The sequence below is a fragment of the Salvia splendens genome, chromosome 20, assembly GCF_004379255.2.
Source record: "Salvia splendens isolate huo1 chromosome 20, SspV2, whole genome shotgun sequence".
NCBI lineage: Eukaryota > Viridiplantae > Streptophyta > Magnoliopsida > Lamiales > Lamiaceae > Salvia > Salvia splendens.
In genome coordinates, this window is record NC_056051.1 from 15,101,662 (window position 1) to 15,124,194 (window position 22,533).

The 22,533-nt window shown below is 38.2% G+C and overlaps 2 protein-coding genes, 1 long non-coding RNA gene and 1 pseudogene across 5 annotated transcripts; 2 read left to right on the forward strand and 2 right to left on the reverse strand.

Moving 5' to 3' along the window:
- The first annotated feature begins 3,195 nt into the window (after positions 1-3,195).
- On the forward strand, positions 3,196-5,218 carry LOC121781797 (auxin-responsive protein SAUR61-like). 2 transcript variants are annotated; one of them, XM_042179492.1, is made up of 3 exons: positions 3,196-3,267; positions 3,823-4,352; positions 4,965-5,218. In XM_042179492.1, the coding sequence occupies exons 2-3, from the start codon at positions 3,887-3,889 to the stop codon at positions 5,000-5,002; spliced, it is 504 nt and encodes a 167-aa protein (XP_042035426.1). In that variant the 5' UTR covers positions 3,196-3,267; positions 3,823-3,886; the 3' UTR covers positions 5,003-5,218. The 2 variants fall into 2 exon arrangements, with proteins under 2 accessions (XP_042035426.1, XP_042035427.1); XM_042179493.1 differs by having other exon boundaries at positions 3,209-3,267; positions 3,871-4,352.
- Positions 5,219-9,594: 4,376 nt separating this feature from the next.
- On the reverse strand, positions 9,595-11,054 carry LOC121780930. Its single transcript, XR_006046114.1, has 3 exons — positions 10,947-11,054; positions 10,642-10,672; positions 9,595-10,566 (listed from the first exon to the last, which is right to left on the reverse strand). It is a non-coding gene; the product is annotated as an uncharacterized LOC121780930 (long non-coding RNA).
- A 1,648-nt stretch (positions 11,055-12,702) lies between these two features.
- On the reverse strand, positions 12,703-16,223 carry LOC121781533 (annotated as a pseudogene).
- Positions 16,224-18,073: 1,850 nt separating this feature from the next.
- Positions 18,074-21,974, forward strand: LOC121781114. Of its 2 annotated transcripts, none has more exons than XM_042178814.1 (5): positions 18,074-18,624; positions 18,702-18,751; positions 18,833-20,896; positions 20,967-21,051; positions 21,145-21,974. In XM_042178814.1, the coding sequence occupies exons 2-5, from the start codon at positions 18,734-18,736 to the stop codon at positions 21,729-21,731; spliced, it is 2,754 nt and encodes a 917-aa protein (XP_042034748.1). In that variant the 5' UTR covers positions 18,074-18,624; positions 18,702-18,733; the 3' UTR covers positions 21,732-21,974. The 2 variants fall into 2 exon arrangements, with proteins under 2 accessions (XP_042034748.1, XP_042034747.1); XM_042178813.1 differs by having other exon boundaries at positions 18,074-18,373.
- Positions 21,975-22,533: the final 559 nt, after the last annotated feature.

Below are 22,533 nucleotides of genomic sequence, written 5' to 3' on the forward strand. Positions count from 1 at the left end.
GTTGTGGTAGAACTCGGATAACAACTGTTGTTAACCTCCTTACTCCATGCTAGCTCCGCGGTGTAAGTGTGAGAATGTAAGGTGAGTGTTGATCGATAATCCTTTCTTCTATATTTCCTCTTGTATTTATAAGACGGCTTGGACACCAACCCCTAGGGCAAGATCCTCCTAATTTGGCATTAATCCCCTTGCTAAAAAGGGCATCCCTTCTTTCTCTCTCATCTAACTCATCCTTTCGGAACTTCATTGTGTTTGGACTTTTCTTGATCAGTTTGTTCAACTACTCAGCATGGTCTGCTTTCTTGATCAGCTCGCACATCTACTCGGCATGGTCATCTTGCTCCCTTGATCAGTTTGCCTCAATTCTTGATCATTTTTTTGCTTTCTATGCCACTCGATCACCGCACACTAACAATTCGCTACTTTTCAGCTCCTGCACACTTAAACATCTACTCTTTCTAACATTAATGCCCTGATTAGTATAATAACCACCATTTTGAAACGAGTCCTATCAAGGACGTAGCTCTTAAAGGAGGGTCAAATGTTACGGACGCAATATCCCACATCGGTTATGAGAACAACTCGTGGGTATATAGACTAAATGGATTCTCTCTCCTAATAAATTAGTCTTTTGGACTGTGTTATCCTGTTTGGTCTGTATAATTGGTGCTATCATTGAGAGCCCAAACGACTCGGAGTGGTGGCCGGGCAAAGAATCCACCGTGACCAACGAGAATTCGTAGTGGTGGCCCATGGTCCATGGAGTGGTGGTCTGGCAACGAACCAGCCGTGACCAATGTGACCGTGATCAGCCGTGACTAACGTGGCCGTGACCAACGAGAATTCAAAGTGGTGGCCCATGGAGTGGTGGTCTGGCAACGAACCAGCCGCGACCAACAAGGACGTTGGCCTTTAAAGGAGGGTCGAATGTTACTGGGACTCAATTTCCACATCGGTTGTAAGAGCAACTGATGTAGGGTATATAGACTAAATAGACTCTATCTCATAATAGGCTAGTCTTTTGAACTGAGTTCTCCTTTTTAGTCTTTATTAGGAACCCTCGATATAAAAATCATGCGTTCGCCACTGATAGTCCGTAAATATTGTAAATCAGATCCTTACCGTGTGCATTGTGCAATCTCTGTGTCATGTCTAAATAATGGCAATTTCCAATAAGGCCAATGCTTTCCATCAATATAATTATGGACCACCCAAACTGCAACATTTAATTTAATTCATTTATTTTGAACGTTTATTTCGAATGATACAATAAAGTTACAAAAAAAAATTATTAAAAATAAATTCTAGCCCAATAGTCCCAATGCTCTTCATCTATTTAAATTATTTGGACCGCCCAAACTGTTACATTTAAATTATTTGGACCGCCCAAATTATTTTAAATGATATAATAAATTCAAAGATGAAAAATAAATTCTAAATTAAATAATTTTAATATAAATACAGATTATTTTGAAATTTTTTTATTAATTCATCCTTATCACACAATGTAAACAGCCTCATAGATAAAATAAAGTAGAGATATTGGTCCCTAATATCATAAAACTTTCAAAAAGTTAGGTTTTTCCCCGCAACTTTAAATTGGTAAATAATATCACGAACTTCACCCAAGTTTATTATTTTCCACCAACGAAAAAAATCCGACTATATTAATGGATTGAAGAGCAATTTTGGAGGGTGTACTTCAAGAAAAACTATCTTCAAAGTTTGAACAACTTGAAGCTCTCAAAGTTGTTGTCCAAAAATTAGGAAAAAAAATCCATATCATGATATCATTTGCCATAATTTTTTGGCTGGTGGAAAATAACAATCTCGGGTAAAGTTCGTGATATTATTTGTCAATTTTAAAATTAGTGGGAAAAACACAATAATATCTAGATATTCATGAATAAAAATATGTGAAGTATTTTTTATTGGTGTTTGTGATCTTAAGCATGCTCTGTGCATTACGTTGTTGACGGATAACTATTAATTGTTATGTTTAAATTGACTTGGTATTGCATTTTTAGTTGACAGTGAAACTATAAAAATAGACGAAAAGGTTTATAATTTTTTAAGTAACTATAGAAAGTGGAATTTCAACCATAACAAATTGAGATCATAATTTTTTTAGTTAATCAATAATAATTCTCCATTTATCTCCATTGGTTAGAGGAAAAATAAATTATCAGTTAACCTCCTATAAATTCATGGTTAAATTGATATCATAGGTTCATATATAGGTAAAAAGCATGAGTTCAAGCATGTTATCACATTTACATGAAAATAAGGATTGCAATATGTATATGATTTACTGAATATTGAGCGAGATAAACAATCCCAAAAAATTTAAAAACCTTTTAATACAAATTTAATAAAACAAATCCCAAAAAATTTGAAGAGAGTGAAAAATAGAAAATGGAAGCGAGCGCTCCACCATTTGAGCTACAACCCCAAGTTTACATAACTGTATACTACCAATGAATACGAATAATTCTAATTGCTCATTCAATTTTAATCATTACAAATGAAAAGGTTGAATTGTGAATAATTTTGTGCATGATTTTTGTGAATTGGGATTCATGAATCTGAGAATAGGTGCATATTAACTTTTGGAAATATTGATATGTTGGTGTTTAAGCTGTTTGATTAACGAATTTTGTGCATTAAAAATTCCAATAAAAATTTCTATACTACATCAATTGTGTCACATTTCGATTTCACTTCCAACCAACAAACGTTGCACTACGTGCAATTGTTAGGAAAAAGTTACTACTCCATTTTCTAATTAAAATGTAACCATTGGTGGTATTAAAACTATCTGATTATGATGTATTAATATTATCGAATGCCAAGAAAATGATTAGATGCTGCAATGAAGCTCAGCTTCCAAACTTAAAAGCATATCTGTGCCTAATCAATATTTATATTTGTAACAATTAATTTTGTACGTTGACCAAAATGAGAAAAGAAGAATATGTTACCAAAATTATAAAAGCAGAATATTTTTTAGTAATTGATGGGATATAGTAAGTTAAATAATAACGTTATTAGCTATAGTAAGATTTTAGCGTTTTTTGTTTCAACTGAAAAATCAAAAAGGAAAGAAGGTGAACCATAGGAAAAGAAGCTCCCATATTTAGATCTATATTTTGTCCAGCAAAAACTCCTCCATCATTTTTACCATTTCATCATTTTTTTTCCAGCTTCGATTCGTTGTTGCCGCCTTACCGTCACCTTCCGCCGCCGTGTCTCTGCCACCACCATTTGGTATACCCACCGCTTCACCGCCACCTTTCCATATTTCCCAATTTTGCATGTTTTTTCATATCTTTTCTGTTTCATCAAAATACAGTTGTTTTTCCTATTATCCGATTCGTAGATGAAAAATTGAATGCACATTTTCGCCGGATTTCGTGATATTTGTTATTCGATTGGAATGAGGCAATTGATGTTTCATAATTTTGATATTTTGTGAACAAATCGATCTGTTGAAGTGTTGATATCTGATTAATAAGCATGTTAGATGTATGAAGAAATGCTTAAACTGTGTTTGTAAATGTAATATATCTGATTATGCTATTTTCCTTCGCTTAAAAGAGAAGAGTTGTGCCCTAATTATACACAGATCAACATCAAATCATTGTTAATTACGATTAATTAGTGTATGAAATCACTAAAATTGATCAATTCTGGAAAGTAGTTATAGGAGATGAGGTGTGTTTCTAGATGTTGCTTAGCACTCAAAAGAGTGTGGTGGTCAGTTTTTCCTTTTGAAGATTACGTGTTATTGGAGCATGATCTGATGAGGTGAACTGTTGCCAGAGGAGGAGTTGAAGAAGGCCTAAAAAATATCCCCTTTTGACGTTCCAGTTAACGCTTGAGCAGAATGGATGGCAATGGGGAAAGCAAGATCACGAGCATCGGGCAAATAGTTAGGTTCAAGGCGTTCCTTAAAAAGTGGCAGCTCGTGGCCCTGACCCCCAAGAGCTGCGCCACAATGCCATCCAAAGGAGGCGCGTGTGCAGCTACCTCGCCCAAGATCAGCTTGAGGTTGAGAAACTCAAACCTGCACTGCGAGTCGGATGATGAGAGCGGCCACAGCCTAGAGATGCCTAGCGACGTTCCCAAAGGCTATCTTGCTGTGTATGTGGGGCCGGAGCTTCGCAGGTTTATCATCCCCACTAGCTATCTGGGCGATCCCTTGTTTAAGGTCTTGCTGGAGAAGGTTGAGGAGGAGTTTGGATTTGATCACAGCGGCGGCCTCACAATCCCTTGCGACATCGAGACGTTTAAGTATCTCCAGCAATGTATGGAAAATCACAGAAAGGAGCAAGCTTGTCCGAGCAATTCAGGTATTGGTTCTCTGTTTCCCCTAAATGAAATAAATCAAAACATCAATTTCATATCTCCTAGTTGAGCAGGATTTAGATGATCATAAATTGTTTGAATATTTTCTATGGTTCGATCAACAATGAGATGGTTTCAAGAAGCTGATTTTTTTGTGCATCTTAGAATTTCATGTTTCATGCTTGAATGATACTATATACTCCCTCCGGGCTCCGTCCCCTAATAATTGTCCACTTTGGTTCCGGTACTGGTTTTACAAAAGTGAGTTGAAAAAGTTAGTAGATTATGGGTCCCACCTTTATATATTAGTTTTATAATAAAATGTGAGTGAAATGAGTTAGTCGAATGTGAGGCCTACTTACTATTCACGGCAAAAAGTGAAAGTGGACTAAAATTGCAAAAGTGGATAATTAATGTGGGACGGAGTGAGTATTTTCTTACGTCTTATCATGCATTTGTGTGCAAGGACTAAACTCAATTTGCAGCCAACGCTGTCTACACTGTGATAATGCATCATATACTATAAACGTTCAGTGAAGATACGTTATATGTTGAAGATGCGTATTTTGCATAGTCTTGCATTTGTGATGTTACTGAACTTACACTCTACGTTACAGCCACGGGGGATACCTCATCACCGGATTTAGAGGAGTGACGGTTGCAGAACTGCTTTCAGATTAGTGATGATTTAGGACTTTAAAGAAAGGTTTCTTTAAGATATTTTTATTGAAGAAGCATTTTAAAAAATGGACTGACTATAGATCTGGAGTTAATTCAGCATTGTCCAGAAAATACCTGTAATATCGTATGACAATGTCTCTACATTATATCTGGAGTAGTCACCTTCGTTCTAAAACTTAACATTTCACAATCAATATTTGTTTTGTGTACATTCTTACAGAAACCTACGTGCCCAAATTTATCCTTCACAATCGTTATTTGTATACTAAAATGGCCTAAAACACATAGTATTAGTAATTTTTAGTGAGATATTCGTTTGTGTTCTTTTACCCCTATATACCCTCCTTACGTTCACAAGTGGATCTAGTAATTCAGTTCACAAGAGACAAAAATATATTCCTGTCCAGTTCCATAAAAATAGACCATTTTATATTGCCATTGGTTCTAATGCATAATTCCTAAAGCAAGAGAGAAAGATAAAAAGTAGTTGAAATTGTGTAGTTGATAGTAGGACACATGAACAATAAAATTCCTAAAAGAAAAGGAGAAAAATGTTGACATAAATGGATATGGACTATTTGTATTGTAACAATGAAAAAACTAAATATGACCTATTGGATGGATTATATATAAAGAAATCTTAAGGGTTTGAGGACATCTGCTAGTAATCCAATTTCATCCATATTTAAGTTATAACTCTGTTTTCTCATGCAATCATTTTTTAATTCTCTAATTTTATACTTCCTTCATAACATAAAAATATGTGTATTTTCTATTTCTTTCCGTGCTCATAATTCCATTTATGGAAAGTTGTCCCCAACTTATTACTCATATGCATCAATCTATATTTTTATGGGACGAATGGAGTATATTTATAAAAAATTTGGTATATGTACAATACAAATAAATGAATATAAATTTGAGTATTACTTGATTAAAATGACCAAAATTACATTAATGAAATACCAAAGAATTAACTAAAATTTAAATTATTAATATTTAATGAAATAAACTTAAGTTGTTGCATGCTCAAATCTCTTCAATTAGATCAGGTTGGAGTTAACCACTCCTTTATGCTCTCATTTGGCCAGATCATTGTAGTGCTTCACTATCGCCTTGGCAATCATCATTTCCTCCTCAGACGAAGTGGAAGTAGAGCTTTAATTTATTGCCATCCATTGGCAATAGAGAAAATTTCAGAATTGATAAATGAGAGAAAATTAGGAGAAGTGTGTGTCATAACCTAAAAAACTGTTGGGCTAAGGCTTCCAACTTGTGGAAAATAGACCCATTCCATCGTTGTATATGTGTACATAAGCAAAATATAAAACATTCATCAATATTTTTTCTACGTTCAACGCTGCACAAAAGTCGAGATACATACATATTGCCAAAATTATTGGATGCTAAAGTTAAAGGGCCACAAGCTAGCATCATAACTTCCTAATTCATTGACAAGATCCAACTTACAACACATGAGAGTAGCAGTGAATTCATACTTGTCCTCCACAAAAAGGGAAATGTGCCTTAAATAAAGACAGAAGGCGGACTCCAAGCTATTCTTCAATATAGTTAAGAAGGAAAAAGGTGAGTCATATTTCTCATCATCTCACACTTTTAGAAAAAGTGAAAGTTTCAGGCAATTAAGGAGGCTGACAAGATTCTTTTTAATAATTCATGCTGCCATAACGAGGGTGAGGACTTGCCTTCTTCTTTTCGCGCTTTAATTAAAAATAAATAAAAATGAATATTATCATTTTCTTGTGTTATATATAAACACCTTCTTCTTCTTCTTCTAAGTCAGGCTTATTCCCCGAAAATAAGCTCTTCTTCATAGCTAGTAATAACATTATTAAGGGTACGAATATCGTTTCCCTGATTATTTCCTTTATTTAAAAGGTTACGAAACATGAATTTTATTTTAGAGAAGATCTGATAAAATAATCAAGGTGATTGGACATCTTGCATAATGTCATCAGAATGATGACTTACCTCAATATCCTTTTCAGAAATTTTTTCTTTTTATATCAAATGATGATGCAATCTTATAATACAACATTTGCAAAGACGCCAGAATGGCTAAAAGCTTAGATTATATGGAAAAAACTCAATCAAAACAAAAATTATGAGAAGATGCCTATAAAGTCGCAGTAAAGTCTAATCAGACTAATGAATTCTTATATCCTTATATTTCGTTATCAACGGAATGGATTTGTCTAATTGAGAATAAATTCTCATCTTTCACCAATTGAAATTGCAACATTATACCAAAGGGATTATGTAGATCCTTTCCATCACCCAAATCATTTCAGTATTATTTTGCTATACTGCAATCTACTAAATCAGTAGACTTTGATTCAGTTACCAGATCAGGTAACGAGTGAGCATATTCTAAAGCATTTATAAAAAAAGGTAATTATCACATAAGAATGGAAATGAGACTTATATAGTTTCCGAAAAACATCAAAAGAAAAAAGAACCTATGATAAACCATGGTTCAACTACTTTGATTATATCAAACCATGATTGGGAACTTTCTTTTATGAAAACAAAAAAATAAAGCATAGTTGGTTTCTTCAATTCAGAGACTTTGATACCATTACTCTCACTCAGTGGTTTGTCTCTGAAACCATTACTCTCACTCAGTGGTTTATTTTTTAGTTCTCCGAATGGGGATTAAATATGATTATCATTCCTGATAATGTCAGGTTAATCTTTGATAATTTCTGCGTAGTACACAAATCCATGAAATACAAAGAGCTTAGGTCATCTGCAACGCTGTCTCTTATCCGTCCCTTAACCGTCTCTTAAATTACTATTCTTGGGCCCCCACTGTACTTTTTACTCCATCTCTTAACTAAGGGACAAAACCTGCAACCCTCCATCTCTTATCCGTCTCTTTACCCATCTCTTAAATTACTATTCATTCATTTTCATTTTTATTTTTATTCCAACAAATTCAATTAATAAAAAACACACTTCATTAAATAAAATAAAATTACAACATAAAATAAAAATACAACTTAAAATTTAAAAAAATAAAAAAAGACATAATTAAAATCTTAAAAAAATAAAAATTACATAATTTAAAATACAATTTTATAGAAAAAAAAAAACTACTCCGCCGGCGAATCATCCCCCGAAGGCGGTGGAGGTGCACTGAAGCCACCTGGAGGCGGAATACCAAGTTGTCTTGCCATAAACTCAATTCTGGCAAGATAGGCTTGGTATTGGGGAGGCGTCATGCGGGAAGTGTCCGCCATTGTGGCGGTCATTTACATGGACATTAGGGAGTTCGAGGGTGCCCTCGAGCCCGCCTGGCTTGATTCGGCTTGGCCCCTCCTCCCTTTAGCCACCTTCGCCGCATTTATCCCTTGCGGCCGACGGCGCCCACGCGAGGATTCCCCGGCATCGTCTGTCGTACCCTCAACCTCGTACGAGGCAAACTCTTGTGCGGCGCTGCCCGAACCGCCCTCACTTGACGAGTATTGGCCACCCGCCGTGTACTTCGTGCGCTTCGAGGTCGAGCCCGAGCTGGACCGGACACCGCGGCCCACCTTTCCTCGTCTTTGACGACCTCCCAAACATCGACATGTTTGAATTATTTGGCGGTGTCGTCAAAGTAGACTCGCAAAGCCGACCTCGGAATGTCGGCTCCCAAGGCTCCGCTTTGGTAATGAGCCGCTTCACTCTTGTAGATGGTGCAGAATTTTTTGACCTCTCTGTCGACTCGGTCAAAAAATATGCGGCGGCGGGACCCCTTCGGCTTAATCTCGTGATAGTCCTCGGTGACATTTTCCCAAAAGCACTTCCGGGATTGTTGATTCCCGATGATGGGATCGTACGAGAAGCTGATCCAGGCGTTGTACACAGCCAGCGTTTCCTTGGGGCTGTACGGATGCCGGCCTAGATCCTCCTCATCCTCCTCCTCGTTCACCTCCGCCTCTGCCCTGGAGCTTCCACCGCCTCGGCCTCCTTCCGGAGTGGGTTCAACCGAATAATCCTCCCGAATTTGGGATAATCCCTGCGAATACCTCGGGGCGGAGGGACGGGCGTATGCATCCACATCAAAATGGGGTGGTTGGTACCCCCCGGCGTCGACGAACCCTGGCTGCCCGGCGTCGACGAACCGGAATCACCACCCAGGACATTGTACATGCCCCCCAGTCGCCGAACGTGTTGATGTCAAATCCGCCGGAGCCGCCACCGCCAGAATTTCCGTTGCCGGACATTTTGTGATGAGAGGTTAGATGAAAATTGGAGAGGAAATAGAGATGATTTGGGAAGAGTAGATGTGTATTTGTGTGTGAAATGAGGATGAATTAGGAGTATTTAGAGTAAAAAAACGGTCGAAAAACGGTAATTTTACCGTTATTTATATATTTTTATTTTTTTAAATTCAAATTTAAAAAAAATGAATTATTGCGTCAGCGTGACGATGCCCACTCGAGGGCCGGCGAATGGGCGTCACGCATGGCGCCGGAGCGCGCCACGTCGCGCGAGCGCGTGGCGAGACGGCTCACCATCCGTCTCGGCGGGACGGGACGCTCGGCGGGCTGGGGACGAGACGCGACGCTGCAACGCGTCTCGCCGTCGTCTCGTCCCGGCGTGACGGGTTACGAGCCACCCGCGTGACGCGTTGCGGGTGGCCTTATGTTTGCAGCTCTATATCAAGTTCCTTGGATTCTTAAGTGGAATATTATTGTCAGAAATGTTCCAGTTAAGATATTTAAGATTACTTAGTGTTGTGTCCTTATTTAGGAATGAGAATTCTCATTAAATAGTAGGATAAGTTTGATTTCTTCTAAAAATCAATATTCTCAAAAAGATGAATGATTGATCTCGAACCAATTAAACCAACTAACTAATCAGAAGGCATTCCTAAGAGGGCCCTTGCTGAAATTTTGGGCGAGCTTCTATTAAAGTCCCCGAGAGAGAATCTTAAGGACTTTAAAAGGTATCTTAGAACTAAACTTTTTCACGACGATGAAAATGATGATGAGTAGAAAAAAATTCTGAAAAAGATATTGGGGAAAGTTATCATTCTGATGACATCATGCAAGATGCTCAATCACCCTGATTATTTTATCAGATCTTCTTTAAAAAAATTTCATGTTTCGTAACCTTTTAAATAAAGGAAATAATCAGGGAAACGATATTCGTACTCTTAATAATGTTATTATTAGATATGAGAAAGAGCTTATTTTCTAGAAATAAGCTCGACTTGAAAGAAAAAGATGAAGGTGTTTATATATAACATAAGAAAATAATAATACTCGTTTTTGCTTGCTTTAATTGAAAGCGCGAAAAGAAGAAGGCATGTTCTCACGCTCATTATAGCAGCATGAATTATTGAGAGGAATCTTGTCCGCCTTAGCTGCAGGACAACAATTCACCTTGTCTAAAAGAGTGAGATGATGAGAAGTATGACTCACCTTTTTTCCTTCTCAACTAAATATAAGATTCGCTTGAAGTCCGTCTTCTGCTCTTATTTAAGGCACCTTTCCCTTGGATGATCCCAACCGTCATGAAGGACACCTGCAATAATGGAGAGATAAACGGATAAACCCAATAGAAGCAAAAGACGGCGTAGATTCGAAAGCTGGCACAGACCTCTCCACCAACTTGTCATCCATCAAAAAATCTGGCACCACAAATAACATGATTATTAATTTATGCTATTGTCACCAACATAAACACGAAATGTACTAACAAACAATACAAAAATTTGATGTTAAACATTCTGCAAATCATAATACTCTTCTCTATATACTGATTTAACATACCAAAAGATAAACAGGAAAATTTACCCCCAAATTTATTTATTTTTTCAAAATAATACTCCTTAATTTTTGTTATTGTATCAAATGGAACGAAAGATTTATGAAAAGAAGAAATTAGTAAAAATAGCTGCTCACATGTTACAGAGGTGAAGAGGTGGGAGGGGAAGGGAGAGAGAGAGCGGAAATCGGTCGAGGCGCGGAGTGAGAAAATGGGAGAGAAGAAGGAAATAGGACAGAGAAAAAGTGAAGTTCAAAAAAAAAGAAAAAGGAACAGAGAATAAGTATTTCCTATTATTTGTCACTTTTTGTTAAGTTTTGGAGACCAGGGGAATTTTTATTCATTCATATATTATTTTATTTTATTTTTAAATTGTTTTATAATAGCATAATGTCTAATCTTTATAACTATTAATATAAAAAGGAATTATTCACTTTATCTATTATTAAAGACGCATTTTTACTCAGCATAAATTTCAAAAATTATTTAACTTTTTAAAATGATTAATGAATGAAAAATAGTCCTTAATATTATAATCCTTCTGTACATAAAAAATAGTTTTATTTGTGGAGGACACGAGTTTAATGAAAAATTGATAAAGTAAGAAAAAGGGAAATAAAGTAAAATAAGAACGATATGGAGAAAAGGCTGGTAATGTGGGAGAAGGGAGAAAAAGTGGATAAAGTATGAAAGTGATCTTTCTAATCCCGCCATCCAACAATAGAAGTCACATTTGGTGTGCACAGGTTTTAAGAAATATAAAGATAAGTGAGTTATAAAAGTTAGTGGAATATGTGGTCCACTTTTTTATATTGATTTTGAAGTAAAGGTCAAAATTGGTCCTGAACATATGCTCATTTTACGATTTTGGTCATATACGTTTTTTTTTTTTTTTTTTTTAAAAAATTAACTTCATATATTTATATCATATATATGAAGGAGGAAATTACAAATCAACTCCTATAACAAGGAGGAAAGACAAATTACGCCACCCAGGGTTCGAACTCAAGACCTCCAGGATGGACGCGGTATCCAGCACCCTTTACCGCTAGGCCAAGGGGCTTGGATAATATCATATACGTTATCTTTTGAATTTTTACATCCCGAACATTTCAACTCGGATCATTATTGGTCCTACATTAACTTTTTTCGTCAATATTAACAGTCAACCTTCTTAATCCGATTTGAAGTGTATGTGACCATTTGACCAATGCTCTATTTGCATTGGTCATCCATCCCCGGCAACGGCGCCATTTGAAGTGCTCGGATATGATTAGAGTGTGCTTTTGTGCTAGGTCAAGCTTCGCAAACCCAGAGAATCCGCTAGATCACAAGGTCTAGGAACTCAGGGGATCCTAGAAGTCTCGATCGTTGGAAACACTAACTCCGCGTTCAAAACCCTCAACCCGCTATACTATGAATTAGTACTGGGAAGCAGGGATCGATCCCACGAGGACAGATGCGTATGAAGGCATTTAAGAGAATCTAGAAAAGGAATTGGCTGCTGCCACGCAAATTTGGGTTGAGAAAATTATAACTAGACTGAGGAAATAAAATTGGCTAACATTAGACCTATGAAACAGAGAACATCATGCAAACATAGAACATCATCCTTACTTCACTATCTCAAACAAACTACCTCGAGGAAACGACTTCCTAATCTAGCTAAACAGAGATCGAACATGCAGTGGGGACCATTTCCAGAATCGGTAAAGTACGACTGAAAAGCTGCAAATAATAAACTATGAATTTAACCAACTACAACTTGCATCTCGTTACCTGATTTAAACACGAACATGGAGAAAACAGAGTAATAACCCAGATTCAAACAGAACATACAAATTCGGACGTCGGAAACTGACGAATAATCGGAAACCAACAGATTTACTTCTACTAGACGAAGTAAACAGAACACAGAAATGAATTATCAAATTCATGCACAACCAACCAGCTCAGCTTCAGATCCAACGACGAACGCTTAATCCACTCCGGATCCAAGCAATCCGAACCAAACTACAACCAAAAACAACTCCATGAACTCCAATTCAACAGATTCACTCCGATCAATGACAATCCAACACCGATTTTAACTCCGATTCACCAGATCAAGTACGAAAAGCATCCATTCAACTAGACAATCACAAACTCAGAATCAACATAATCAAAACTCAACAATCGCATCATCATGACAGAGAATAAGAATTCCATAGATAAATCAGTAATATATCAGCAAATACGAAAGCCGAGCTTCGAACAGCGAAGACTCGGTTGAAATCCAAACAGAAAAGCTAAAACGAAAGGAGGTAAATTGTTTCTTCGCCCTACGCAAGGACGATGGTACACAAACGCCAACTGAAAATGAACCCGCCCCCTCTCAAATTCTGAAACCCCAAGTGTGTGCAGAAGTGTGTGTAAAATGAGCTCAGAGCCAAAAGTCTTTCTTGTATGTTGCGTGCTCTTTCTTTTATAGATGTGGAGGTGATCTTCTAGAAGCCTTTTCTTGAAATCTATGTTCTACCCTCCAGCTAGCGATCTCCTCCGTCTAGGCAAATTTTCCTTCATTATGCTCACTTTCTCTCCAAATCATTCGCCAGGCGATTTTTTACCTTCATTCCTGGGTCTGGCGATTACTTCTACACACCTGGCTTAAAAGATGTGTTAGACCCCGTAAATTGTTGAATTTAACCCCCTAACCGATGCATGAAATTAGTCTTATCAGGTAGATACCATCGGCGAGATAGTAACCCATGTGGTATGCATTTCCATTGACGGTGAAGTCGATCGCCGGTGCTACACCATTCAACACACCATTGAAGAGTGGTGAAGAATAGATCACGTTCAAGTCGTTGTTGGATCTGGGAACACCGAAATATGCATGCCAAATCCATAGACGGTAGTCGGCGTCCGCTTAAAGGATAAGTGTTGGGCCGCCGCCTTTGTGGCCGCTTAAGTGTTGCCCCCTCTAAGCAGTCGGGCAATTCTTCCACTTCCAATGCATGCAGTCAATGCTGCCAAGCATACCGGGAAAACCGTGGACTGTTTTGTGAAGACGAAGCAACCGTTAACAATCATCGGTGGTGGGTGCACGAAGGAATTCCTCACCGAAAGCAGAACGAACGCCGTCGCAAAAATTTTTAAGGCAAAGGATTCCAGTTGACTCATCGACATGCAAATAATTGTCGAAGAGGTCAGCTGTTTGCCCAGTAGCAAGTTGTCGGATGACACAAGTACACTTCTGCAACCCCGAGATACTTTGCCGACCGACTGCGTCTCTACTTGTTTGAAAGTATTCAACACGGGCGAACAATGTGTTGAGAATACGCATAAACAATCGTTTTGACATGCGAAAACGTCGCCGAAATTAATCTTCCGGAAACCGCGGGTTGTCAGAAAAATAGTCGGCAACGAGCCTTTCGTTGGCTCCTTACCAGTCACGATGGATGTAGCGGCGAGTTGATTTGGTTGATCGAGGAGGAGGGGCGGGGGTAGTCGCGGCACGATGGATGTAGCGGCACGATGTTGTTCATAGTATTCTTGTTCTTCGCGCTCCGCTTCCGCAATGAGATTGGTGAAATCCATTTGAGGGTTTGAGTGAGTGAAGAAGATGTAGATAAGTTGTATTAAAATTATGAATGAGAGATGAATGAGAGATGATTTGATGTGAAAAATGGATGATGAATTTGTGTATTTATAGATGATTTTGAGAATAAATTTTTTTTTTTAAATATAAAAAATCTAAAAAAATAGTAATAAAACGGTCATATTTTTAGGAATCTGAAAATATTTTTTTTAAAGTTTTTGTATTAATTTCGATTTTTTTTAAAAAAATTGAATTTCCAACGGATAAATCCGTTGGCCAATCAGAATGCGCCACGTCAGCTGCTCGCTGGCACGGACGTGCTCGATGCATCGAGCAGCTCTGTGGCAGCGGCAAGAGCGCAGCGACGGACAGCGGGTGCCGTGCTGCTGGCACGGACGTACGTCAATTCCTCACCGCTGCGGATGCTCTTAAACGCGCCGCCATCCTCCCTCCAAATTGAGGACCTTCACAACGCCATCCTCCACAAACATAGCGTAGCGGCGCGGCCTCACGCTGAGCCCAATCGGCTTGTCGCTCAAATCGAGCTCACACCCAATCTTGCCGTCGCTGAGCAGCAACACCTCCTCCCCAATCTTCAGATCCGCCTTCCACGCCTTCATCACGAAGGCGTCGTTGACGAAGACGCAGGCGATAGTGTCGACGCCCTTCGCTTTGAACTCTGCCGCCTTCTCGACGAATCTGGGGAGGTGCTTCTGCGAGCACGTCGGGGTGAAGGCCCCGGGCACGGCGACCAAAATTTCCTTCTTATTCGCGGTGAGGTCAGCGATTGAGAGACGGTCTAGAGCTCGTCGTAGGCGTCGAGGTAGGAGAGCGTGGCGTCGGGGAGCTTGTCGCCGACGGAGATTTTGGGGGCGGCGGAGAAGCGGAGGGGCTGGGATGGAAATCGGCGGCGGGGGGTTTGGGAAGGAGAGGGAGAGAGGCTGTTAGAGGTTAAGGGAGGAGGAGCGGAAGAGGTGAGCGGTGGAGAATTAGGCGGTTGATGCGGTGGCTGCCGCCATTGTTGGTTGAGGAGAAGCAGTGGGTTTGGAATAAATAATTTAGAATATACTCTAAGATTTTAATTTCAAAATAATAAAATATCATAGTTAACACCTTAAGTTTTACAAAATCGGATTAAGAAGGTTGACTGTTAAGAAGGTTGGTCAAAATATCATAGTTGCATGTTAATATTGACGCAAAAAGTTAGTGTAGGACTAATTGTGATCCGAATTAAAATGTTCGGGATATAAAAATTCAAAATATAAAGTAGAAGACCAAAATCTTAAAATGAGCATAAGTTCAGGAACAATTTTGGCCTTTACTCTTGGTTTTATAATAGAATGTGAGTAAAGTGACTTAGTGATTTGTGGGACCTACTTACCATTTATGATAAAAGTGAAATGTCACTCTTATTTTGGGACGGATCGAATGGACAAAATGTGACTATTATTGTGGGATAGATGGAGTATTTAGAAATGAGACTTTTTTTAGACATCCCAAAATGACAAAATGAGACTATTTTTCATGGACGGATGAAGTATAATGAACTAGTGAAATATGAGACCTACTTACTAAAAATGAGAAAAAATGTAAGTGTGTCTTGAAATGATGCACAATCTAAAATGGCAAAAAATGTTAGGTTTTGGCTAACGGGGGGAGTAATATTTATTTCGAATTCATTAGTTGAAAATTCTGATACTGTAGCACTATTAGAAAAGGCTATTCGCTCTCGGAGATAATTAGGGTACTGATGCCGCGCTGACAGATTTGGAGCGAGGCTTAGGGCATAACGAAGGGGCAGACGATGCATCATCCGAAGCATAATCCGCCCCATTACGGATACTCTCAGTGGAAGATGAGTCCTACTTATATATATTAGTTTTATAATATAATGTGAGTGTAATAAATTGGTGGAATGTGAGGTTTATTTACCATTTATGGTAAAATAAAACTTATTATCGGATTAACAGAAATAATAAAATAAGACTCTTATTATGAGACGAATAAATAAATCCCACCGAACTTTGTAAAATATCAATTTTATATATGATCCTTTAAATTTTTTATTACATCTATCAGATTTATTCCCACCAAACTTTGTAAAATATCAATTTTATACATGATCATTTAAATTTTTTATTACATCTATCACTGAATTCAATTTTCGACATTATATTGATGACATGCTATATGAAATGAGTTCGATTTTTTTCCTTTGAACAATGGCACATGGGAGAATATTACTACCGATTCACTGGCCGAATACGTTTCATATCCTTGATAAACCGAAATTAGCGTTTTGTTAATCAAACTACCACTGTATGTGAACCTACATATTTATATGTTTTACTTTCCTATATTATACTACCTCTATAATTATTGTTAATAAATAATATGAGTTTTAATTCAAATTAATTATGTAAAGAATAAATAGAAAGTTAAAGTAATTGAAGTATTATTATTAAAAAATAAACCTTATTTATTAAAGATAGAAATTAATTTTGATACACAACCCCCCTCCTACCCCCAAAAAAAATATAATATTGTTTTTCATGAATGGTATAGTAATTTGTTTTAAATGGGCGTTTTCTTCTTAGGATAGCATCCCACGGTCATATTAAAATAATATTGTATTTCAACACATATTTAAGACCATGCCCACCTCATTGGATGTTAAAATAAAAGGATGAGATTAAATCTCGTGAATTTCGTAGATAAAATATCAATAGAAAAGGTAAAATTGATAATATATCATAATATAATAATTTTCGTGATTTTCCTGATATCAATGTAGTGTATTAAAAATATCAACACAATGATATAAATAGTTCAACACAATACAAGTATATGAAAACTTCAACGCAAATTTATTGATATTGTACTTGCATTATATTGAACTTTTTGATGCATTTATCGATATAAAATATGTTTATCAACGTTTACGAAAATTTAAATAAAAATTAGTATAAAAAATTAATCATTTGGTCATCGTTCGAACATATACAATTGAGATCTCATTAGAATCTTTATAAAATTGACATATTTTTTACGAAAAAATAGTTTAAAATGAGAATGTTACATAAATTTAAAGTTTTTAAATGATTTTGAGGAGAGATAAAGTGATTAAGTTTAACTAACATACTTAATAATTAGCATTAATAACATTTGAATTTATTTAATAATTCTTTAAATATAAAATATAACTCACTTCATATTATTTCAATCACTAAATTTCATGATTTAATTGTTAAAAATATATATTAATTTAAGATTACTAATCAGTTAGTAGTTAGATCAAAACCGCATCCTCCCAATTCTACAAAATATGCTTAAGTTAGTTTATCGGCTATTTACGCCGCCACACGATTAGATTATAGAAGAGCACCTGCACGGCATTTAAAACAAAGAAATCATCATTTTCAAGTAAATTTAAAGCTAGACAAGTAAAATGAGACATATCAAGAAGAGTTTTTGTATAGCAAACAAACTGTAATTTTCACTTGGAGAAGAAATCTTAACCCACAAGCCAAAACCTAAAGCTACATCCCTCCATTGCTTGGAGTGGAATGGAAGCAAATTATTCCAATTCTCCACCAAGAGCAACTCAAATTCCCCTCCCTCATCATGTTTACATCAACCTTTAACAACTAATAAAATAAATACACATATCTACATATTCAATCTTCATTTTTATTCCCACATTACATCTCAACAAGCATGATGCAACCTTCTCACCAAAGTATAGCTACAACTCATTCCCACAAACACTAAAATTTCATTCACAATTCTCTTCAACAGCCACCAAAATCATTCACTAGTACTATTTTTCATTTTTACTTTTCAATTTTGGGAGGCTTGTGAGAATGAGCAACATGACGACGAAACCAGATTTCGCGCAGAAACTGCTGAATGATCTGCGCCAGCGCAAGGAAAGGATGGCCGCCACTCAGCACTCAAGCCGACAGTCGAGCCAAACGTCTAGAGGTGAAGTTCTCCCAACACTCTTCATGCATGTTTAGTGACTTAACTCTAAGGAACACTTGTTGAATGACAAGATTTAGGCGATCCGGATCAAATCGATAAAAATTTTCACGAGGCAACGTTGGGAACAGAGAACTCTGATAGCTATGTTGCATAGAGATAATCAAGAATGTGAACAAAAAGAAACAAGTGTAACATTGATTGAAAAGGACATAATTTTAACAAAAAGTTGAGACACAAAAACAGTGATTAAGGTGATTTTGTATGTAAATTCCTATGGTTGTTGTGTTAGCCTTTCATCGTTAAGGTCTCATGAATGTTCGAACAACAGTTGCTCGTGGGACATCAAGGGGCGCTCGACAAATGAATGCCCTAGATTCCGTAAGTATTGGTGTCTTTTTTATGCAATTATCATTGAGTGAAACACGAAACAAGTGGTCTTATTGTCATTCATTCGTGCAGGCTCGTTCTACAACGAGAGGCAGCAGATCAGTGAACACGAAGGACGCATCGAGCCAGATCATTGTGTACGAGGGCAGGCAAAGCTCTAAGCAAGTCAGAGATCTGTCGATGGCCATAGCTTTCGCCTTTGAAAACAGTGGAAATCTCAGTAGCATTAGCGGGTCCAGTAGCAATCCACTAGTAAATTTCTTCAACAGATTTGGTCGAAGATCATCGAACTCGAGGAAAATGGAGGCTACCGGCTTCTACAATCATACATCAGCTGGTTCGTTTCCTAACATCCATGTGAATGAAATATCGAAAGGAGTTCACAAGCTCAACCAGATTCTAAGCGCATGCTCCAACGGCCTTAACTTGGACAGAAACTCGATTGAGATTGGGAGAGAGCTGCTGAAAGGTGCTATCGATTTGGAAGAGTCCCTGAGAATGCTCGTGAGCTTACAGGACGCTTCAGAGTACACTAATAGTTCACAGAGGAAAGGCCGTATAAAGTTATTGGGAGAGGATGGGGACGAGGATGAGGATGAGGATGATGACAACGGGAAAAGAGTCGTGCAGTGGGAGCTGGATCGGCCTAGATTCTCCTTTGATAGAGCCTCAGGGAAGTCCCGAGTGGTCCAGGGTGGAACGAGACAGCAACCGCTAGCTCTACCATATAGACAAACGTCGGAACAATCTATTATCACCCACTCGCAGCTGCTTCCTCACACGAGGTCTAATAGCTATGTCGAGGATTACAGTGTCGTAAGTTTATCAAAGCCTACACCAGAGAAGGGAAGGATTTCGAATGTGATAGCTAAACTTATGGGGCTCGAAGAAGCTCCTCTGAAGGAGGGCTCGGTAGGAGGGAAAAATGTCTCGAACGAAAGTGCCAAGCAGAAAAAATCCATGACTAGAGAGACTAGGAACAATGGATCTGATCTTAGCACCAACAAGTTGCTTCCAAGAAGAGACCCCAAGCAACAGATCAAACCCGAAAAGAGCCATGAAACAAAGGATGGCGCCTCTAAAATGGTGAATCCCGAGAGGAACCAGCTGCGTAAAGACTTGAAAATGCAAGCAGTGAGCATGGAGCCAGCAAGCATCATGATAAAGAAACAACAAAGCCAGACTAATCATGTCGATGGAGTCACGAGCTTCAAAGACAACACGAGGAAACCAACTCATGGAGAGGACAAAAGGGCACTGAAAAGCACAATGCTGAAAGCAGAAGGCAAAACAAGCAATAGGATTGAGCAAGTGGTAAGTGCAAATTCAGTAGAAAAGAGGAATGCGAATAACTATGTTCCGAAAAATCAAGAACAAGTCGCTAAAAGACCTGATCGCACTGAAGACAAGAACTCGGTCGAGTATAAACCACAGCAGCTTCAGAAACATAATTTGGTGGCAAAAATCCACGAGGGCCAACAAGTGGAACACATAAATGCCTCAAAATCCAAGAGAAGTGCAGCCACGAATCAGCAGAAGAAGCTACCATGCGAAAAATCCACTCCTGGTGATGGGAGATCAACGAAAGTTCCCGTGAGAGACTCTGTTCACAGACGACATCAAGATGCTGACCTCACGATTGATAACTCGCAGAATACTGCAATCAATCAAGAAAATCCTCAAACACAGAGGCAAAGTCAGGATTTATCTAAAACCGAAAGCGGTATAGAAGAGGGGAGCAGTCGACTGCTTGCAGAAGAGAAGCCACCCAAGGCCTCAGCCACACAGAAGAGAACTGTTACCAGGAAAGTTCAGAGAAGAGAGATTCCTGAAAAGATAGAAGTACTTGCGACTAGAAGAAATTCTATTGGTACTGCAAAAAGACCAAACAACATTTTGAGAGGTCTGAAACAGCAGATTCAAAACAAAAGCCGCGCATTCCAAAAAACAGAGGAACCAAGTGATCGCAAGGTCAAACAAGAAGAAAAAGTCATCAACGCATCAGAAATAGTAGCTGAACCAGTGAAGCCGGATGTAAAGATAGAAACTGGAGATGATCAGGCGATCGTACTAAACAGCACTGCAGCAAATGAATCCCAAATTGACAAGAGACAGAACAAACTCAACCTCAACAACGTAAGCTTACATTAACTTCTAACAGATTGAATTAAAGTTAAGCTTATGTCACACTTTACTGGCTTTGCAGAGTTTAGTGGATGATCTCAAGGAGGAGGAACAGCCTCGTACACTTAAGGTTGAAGAAGAACAAAACGAAGGTGTTCAAAGCTTAGGTAAGCTTCTAATCCATACAATGCCAATGTTTTCACATTAAGACTACATTTAATCTTACATCTTCCTCGTATCATTTACTTAAACCCGTGAAGAGAGCACTGAACGAGATCTTCTTCAACACGAGCAATCGAATAGACAAGAGCAACTGACAGAACAGGAAAAACACCTCAAGGAGACAGTGATAAAAAGCCAGATGTTTCTCAGCACAGCAGAGGCTCTCTTCAAGCTCAACATACCTCTCAGCTTCCTCCACGCCGCTGATCATGAAAACGAAGTGTCGGGCAAGAAGCTCGTGCTGCTGGACTCCGCGAACGAAGTGATGAGGAGAAAAGCAAGGCGGCATGAATCCATGTATAACCCCTACATGAAGACTGGCATGAGTAATGTGAAGATAAGGTCATTGGATGATTTGGTGAGGCAACTCTGCAAGAACTTGGAGTTACTGAAGTGCTATGGCATGAGTGGGAGTGATGAGTGTGATGTAGCAGCTGGACTGCATAGAATGCTCAACAAGGACATTTACAATGAGGATCCTGATGTGAATTGCATGTGGGATTTTGAATGGAGCAGAATGATGTCCATATTTCCTGAAAGGGAAACTGTGGTGAAAGATGTGGAAAGACAGATGCTGAATGGATTGCTTGATGAGATAGCCAGTGATCTTTTGTTAGGTATATAACTGTTTTGGTCTGATTTTTTGAGGTTTTATAGCTTTTATATCTATTGTGATTCATGATTAAAAAAAAAAAAGGGACAGGGTTTTGAAAGTAAATAGTTAGTTGTTGCATCATTTGTTGGCGCCAAGTTCTTTTGCATCATTCAGCAACAGTAATCACATTATGTTTGTAGAACAAAACAGCAAGAGATCACAAGTTTATAATAATTAATAATATTATGAGTTTTATCTCTTTTAATTTTTCAATTTATTGAGTTCTTCAATCTAACTTATCAAATGACTTTCACAATCTATAAAGCATCATTCATTTCATATCACATCAAACCTTAAATCAAGAACGAGGATCATATCAGGATCACCTGCAACTTTTTCTCATATTTCCTAAGGGCATCCACTATGCGGCGCCACCGTCCTGCGTTCCGTCGCGGAGGGACGGAACGCTTTCGCGAAGCGTTGCGACACGCCGTCCCGTCCCGCGCCCGTCCCGATCCCGTCCTGCTGCCCGTGCCTGCGAGACACGGGACGGGCTGTCACGCCACGCACCGCGGCGACGTGGCGCGCCCCTGTGCCATGCGTGACACCCACTCGCCGGCCCGCGAGTGGGCGTCGTCACGCAGACGCAATAAATCAATTTTTTTAAAAAAAATCGAATTTTAAAAAAAATACTTTTTATTTATAAAATTGCTTTTATATTTAAAAACAATTTTTACAAATAAATAAATACAAGAGATTTGTAATAGCCCACATATATTTGATGGGCTTGCGAATTTATGAAACTCATTCTTGGTTGCTTCTCTTTTATAGA

Excerpts from the sequence above, each read along its gene's own strand:
- LOC121781797 (XM_042179492.1), top strand. The coding sequence starts at position 3,887 with ATGGATGGCAATGGGGAAAGCAAGATCACGAGCATCGGGCAAATAGTT. Across the intron at positions 4,353-4,964 it reads AGCTTGTCCGAGCAATTCAG|CCACGGGGGATACCTCATCA; the intron begins GTATTGGTTCTC and ends TCTACGTTACAG.
- LOC121781114 (XM_042178813.1), top strand. The coding sequence starts at position 18,253 with ATGAGCAACATGACGACGAAACCAGATTTCGCGCAGAAACTGCTGAAT. Across the intron at positions 18,374-18,701 it reads GTCGAGCCAAACGTCTAGAG|TTGCTCGTGGGACATCAAGG; the intron begins GTGAAGTTCTCC and ends TTCGAACAACAG. Across the intron at positions 18,752-18,832 it reads AAATGAATGCCCTAGATTCC|GCTCGTTCTACAACGAGAGG; the intron begins GTAAGTATTGGT and ends TCATTCGTGCAG.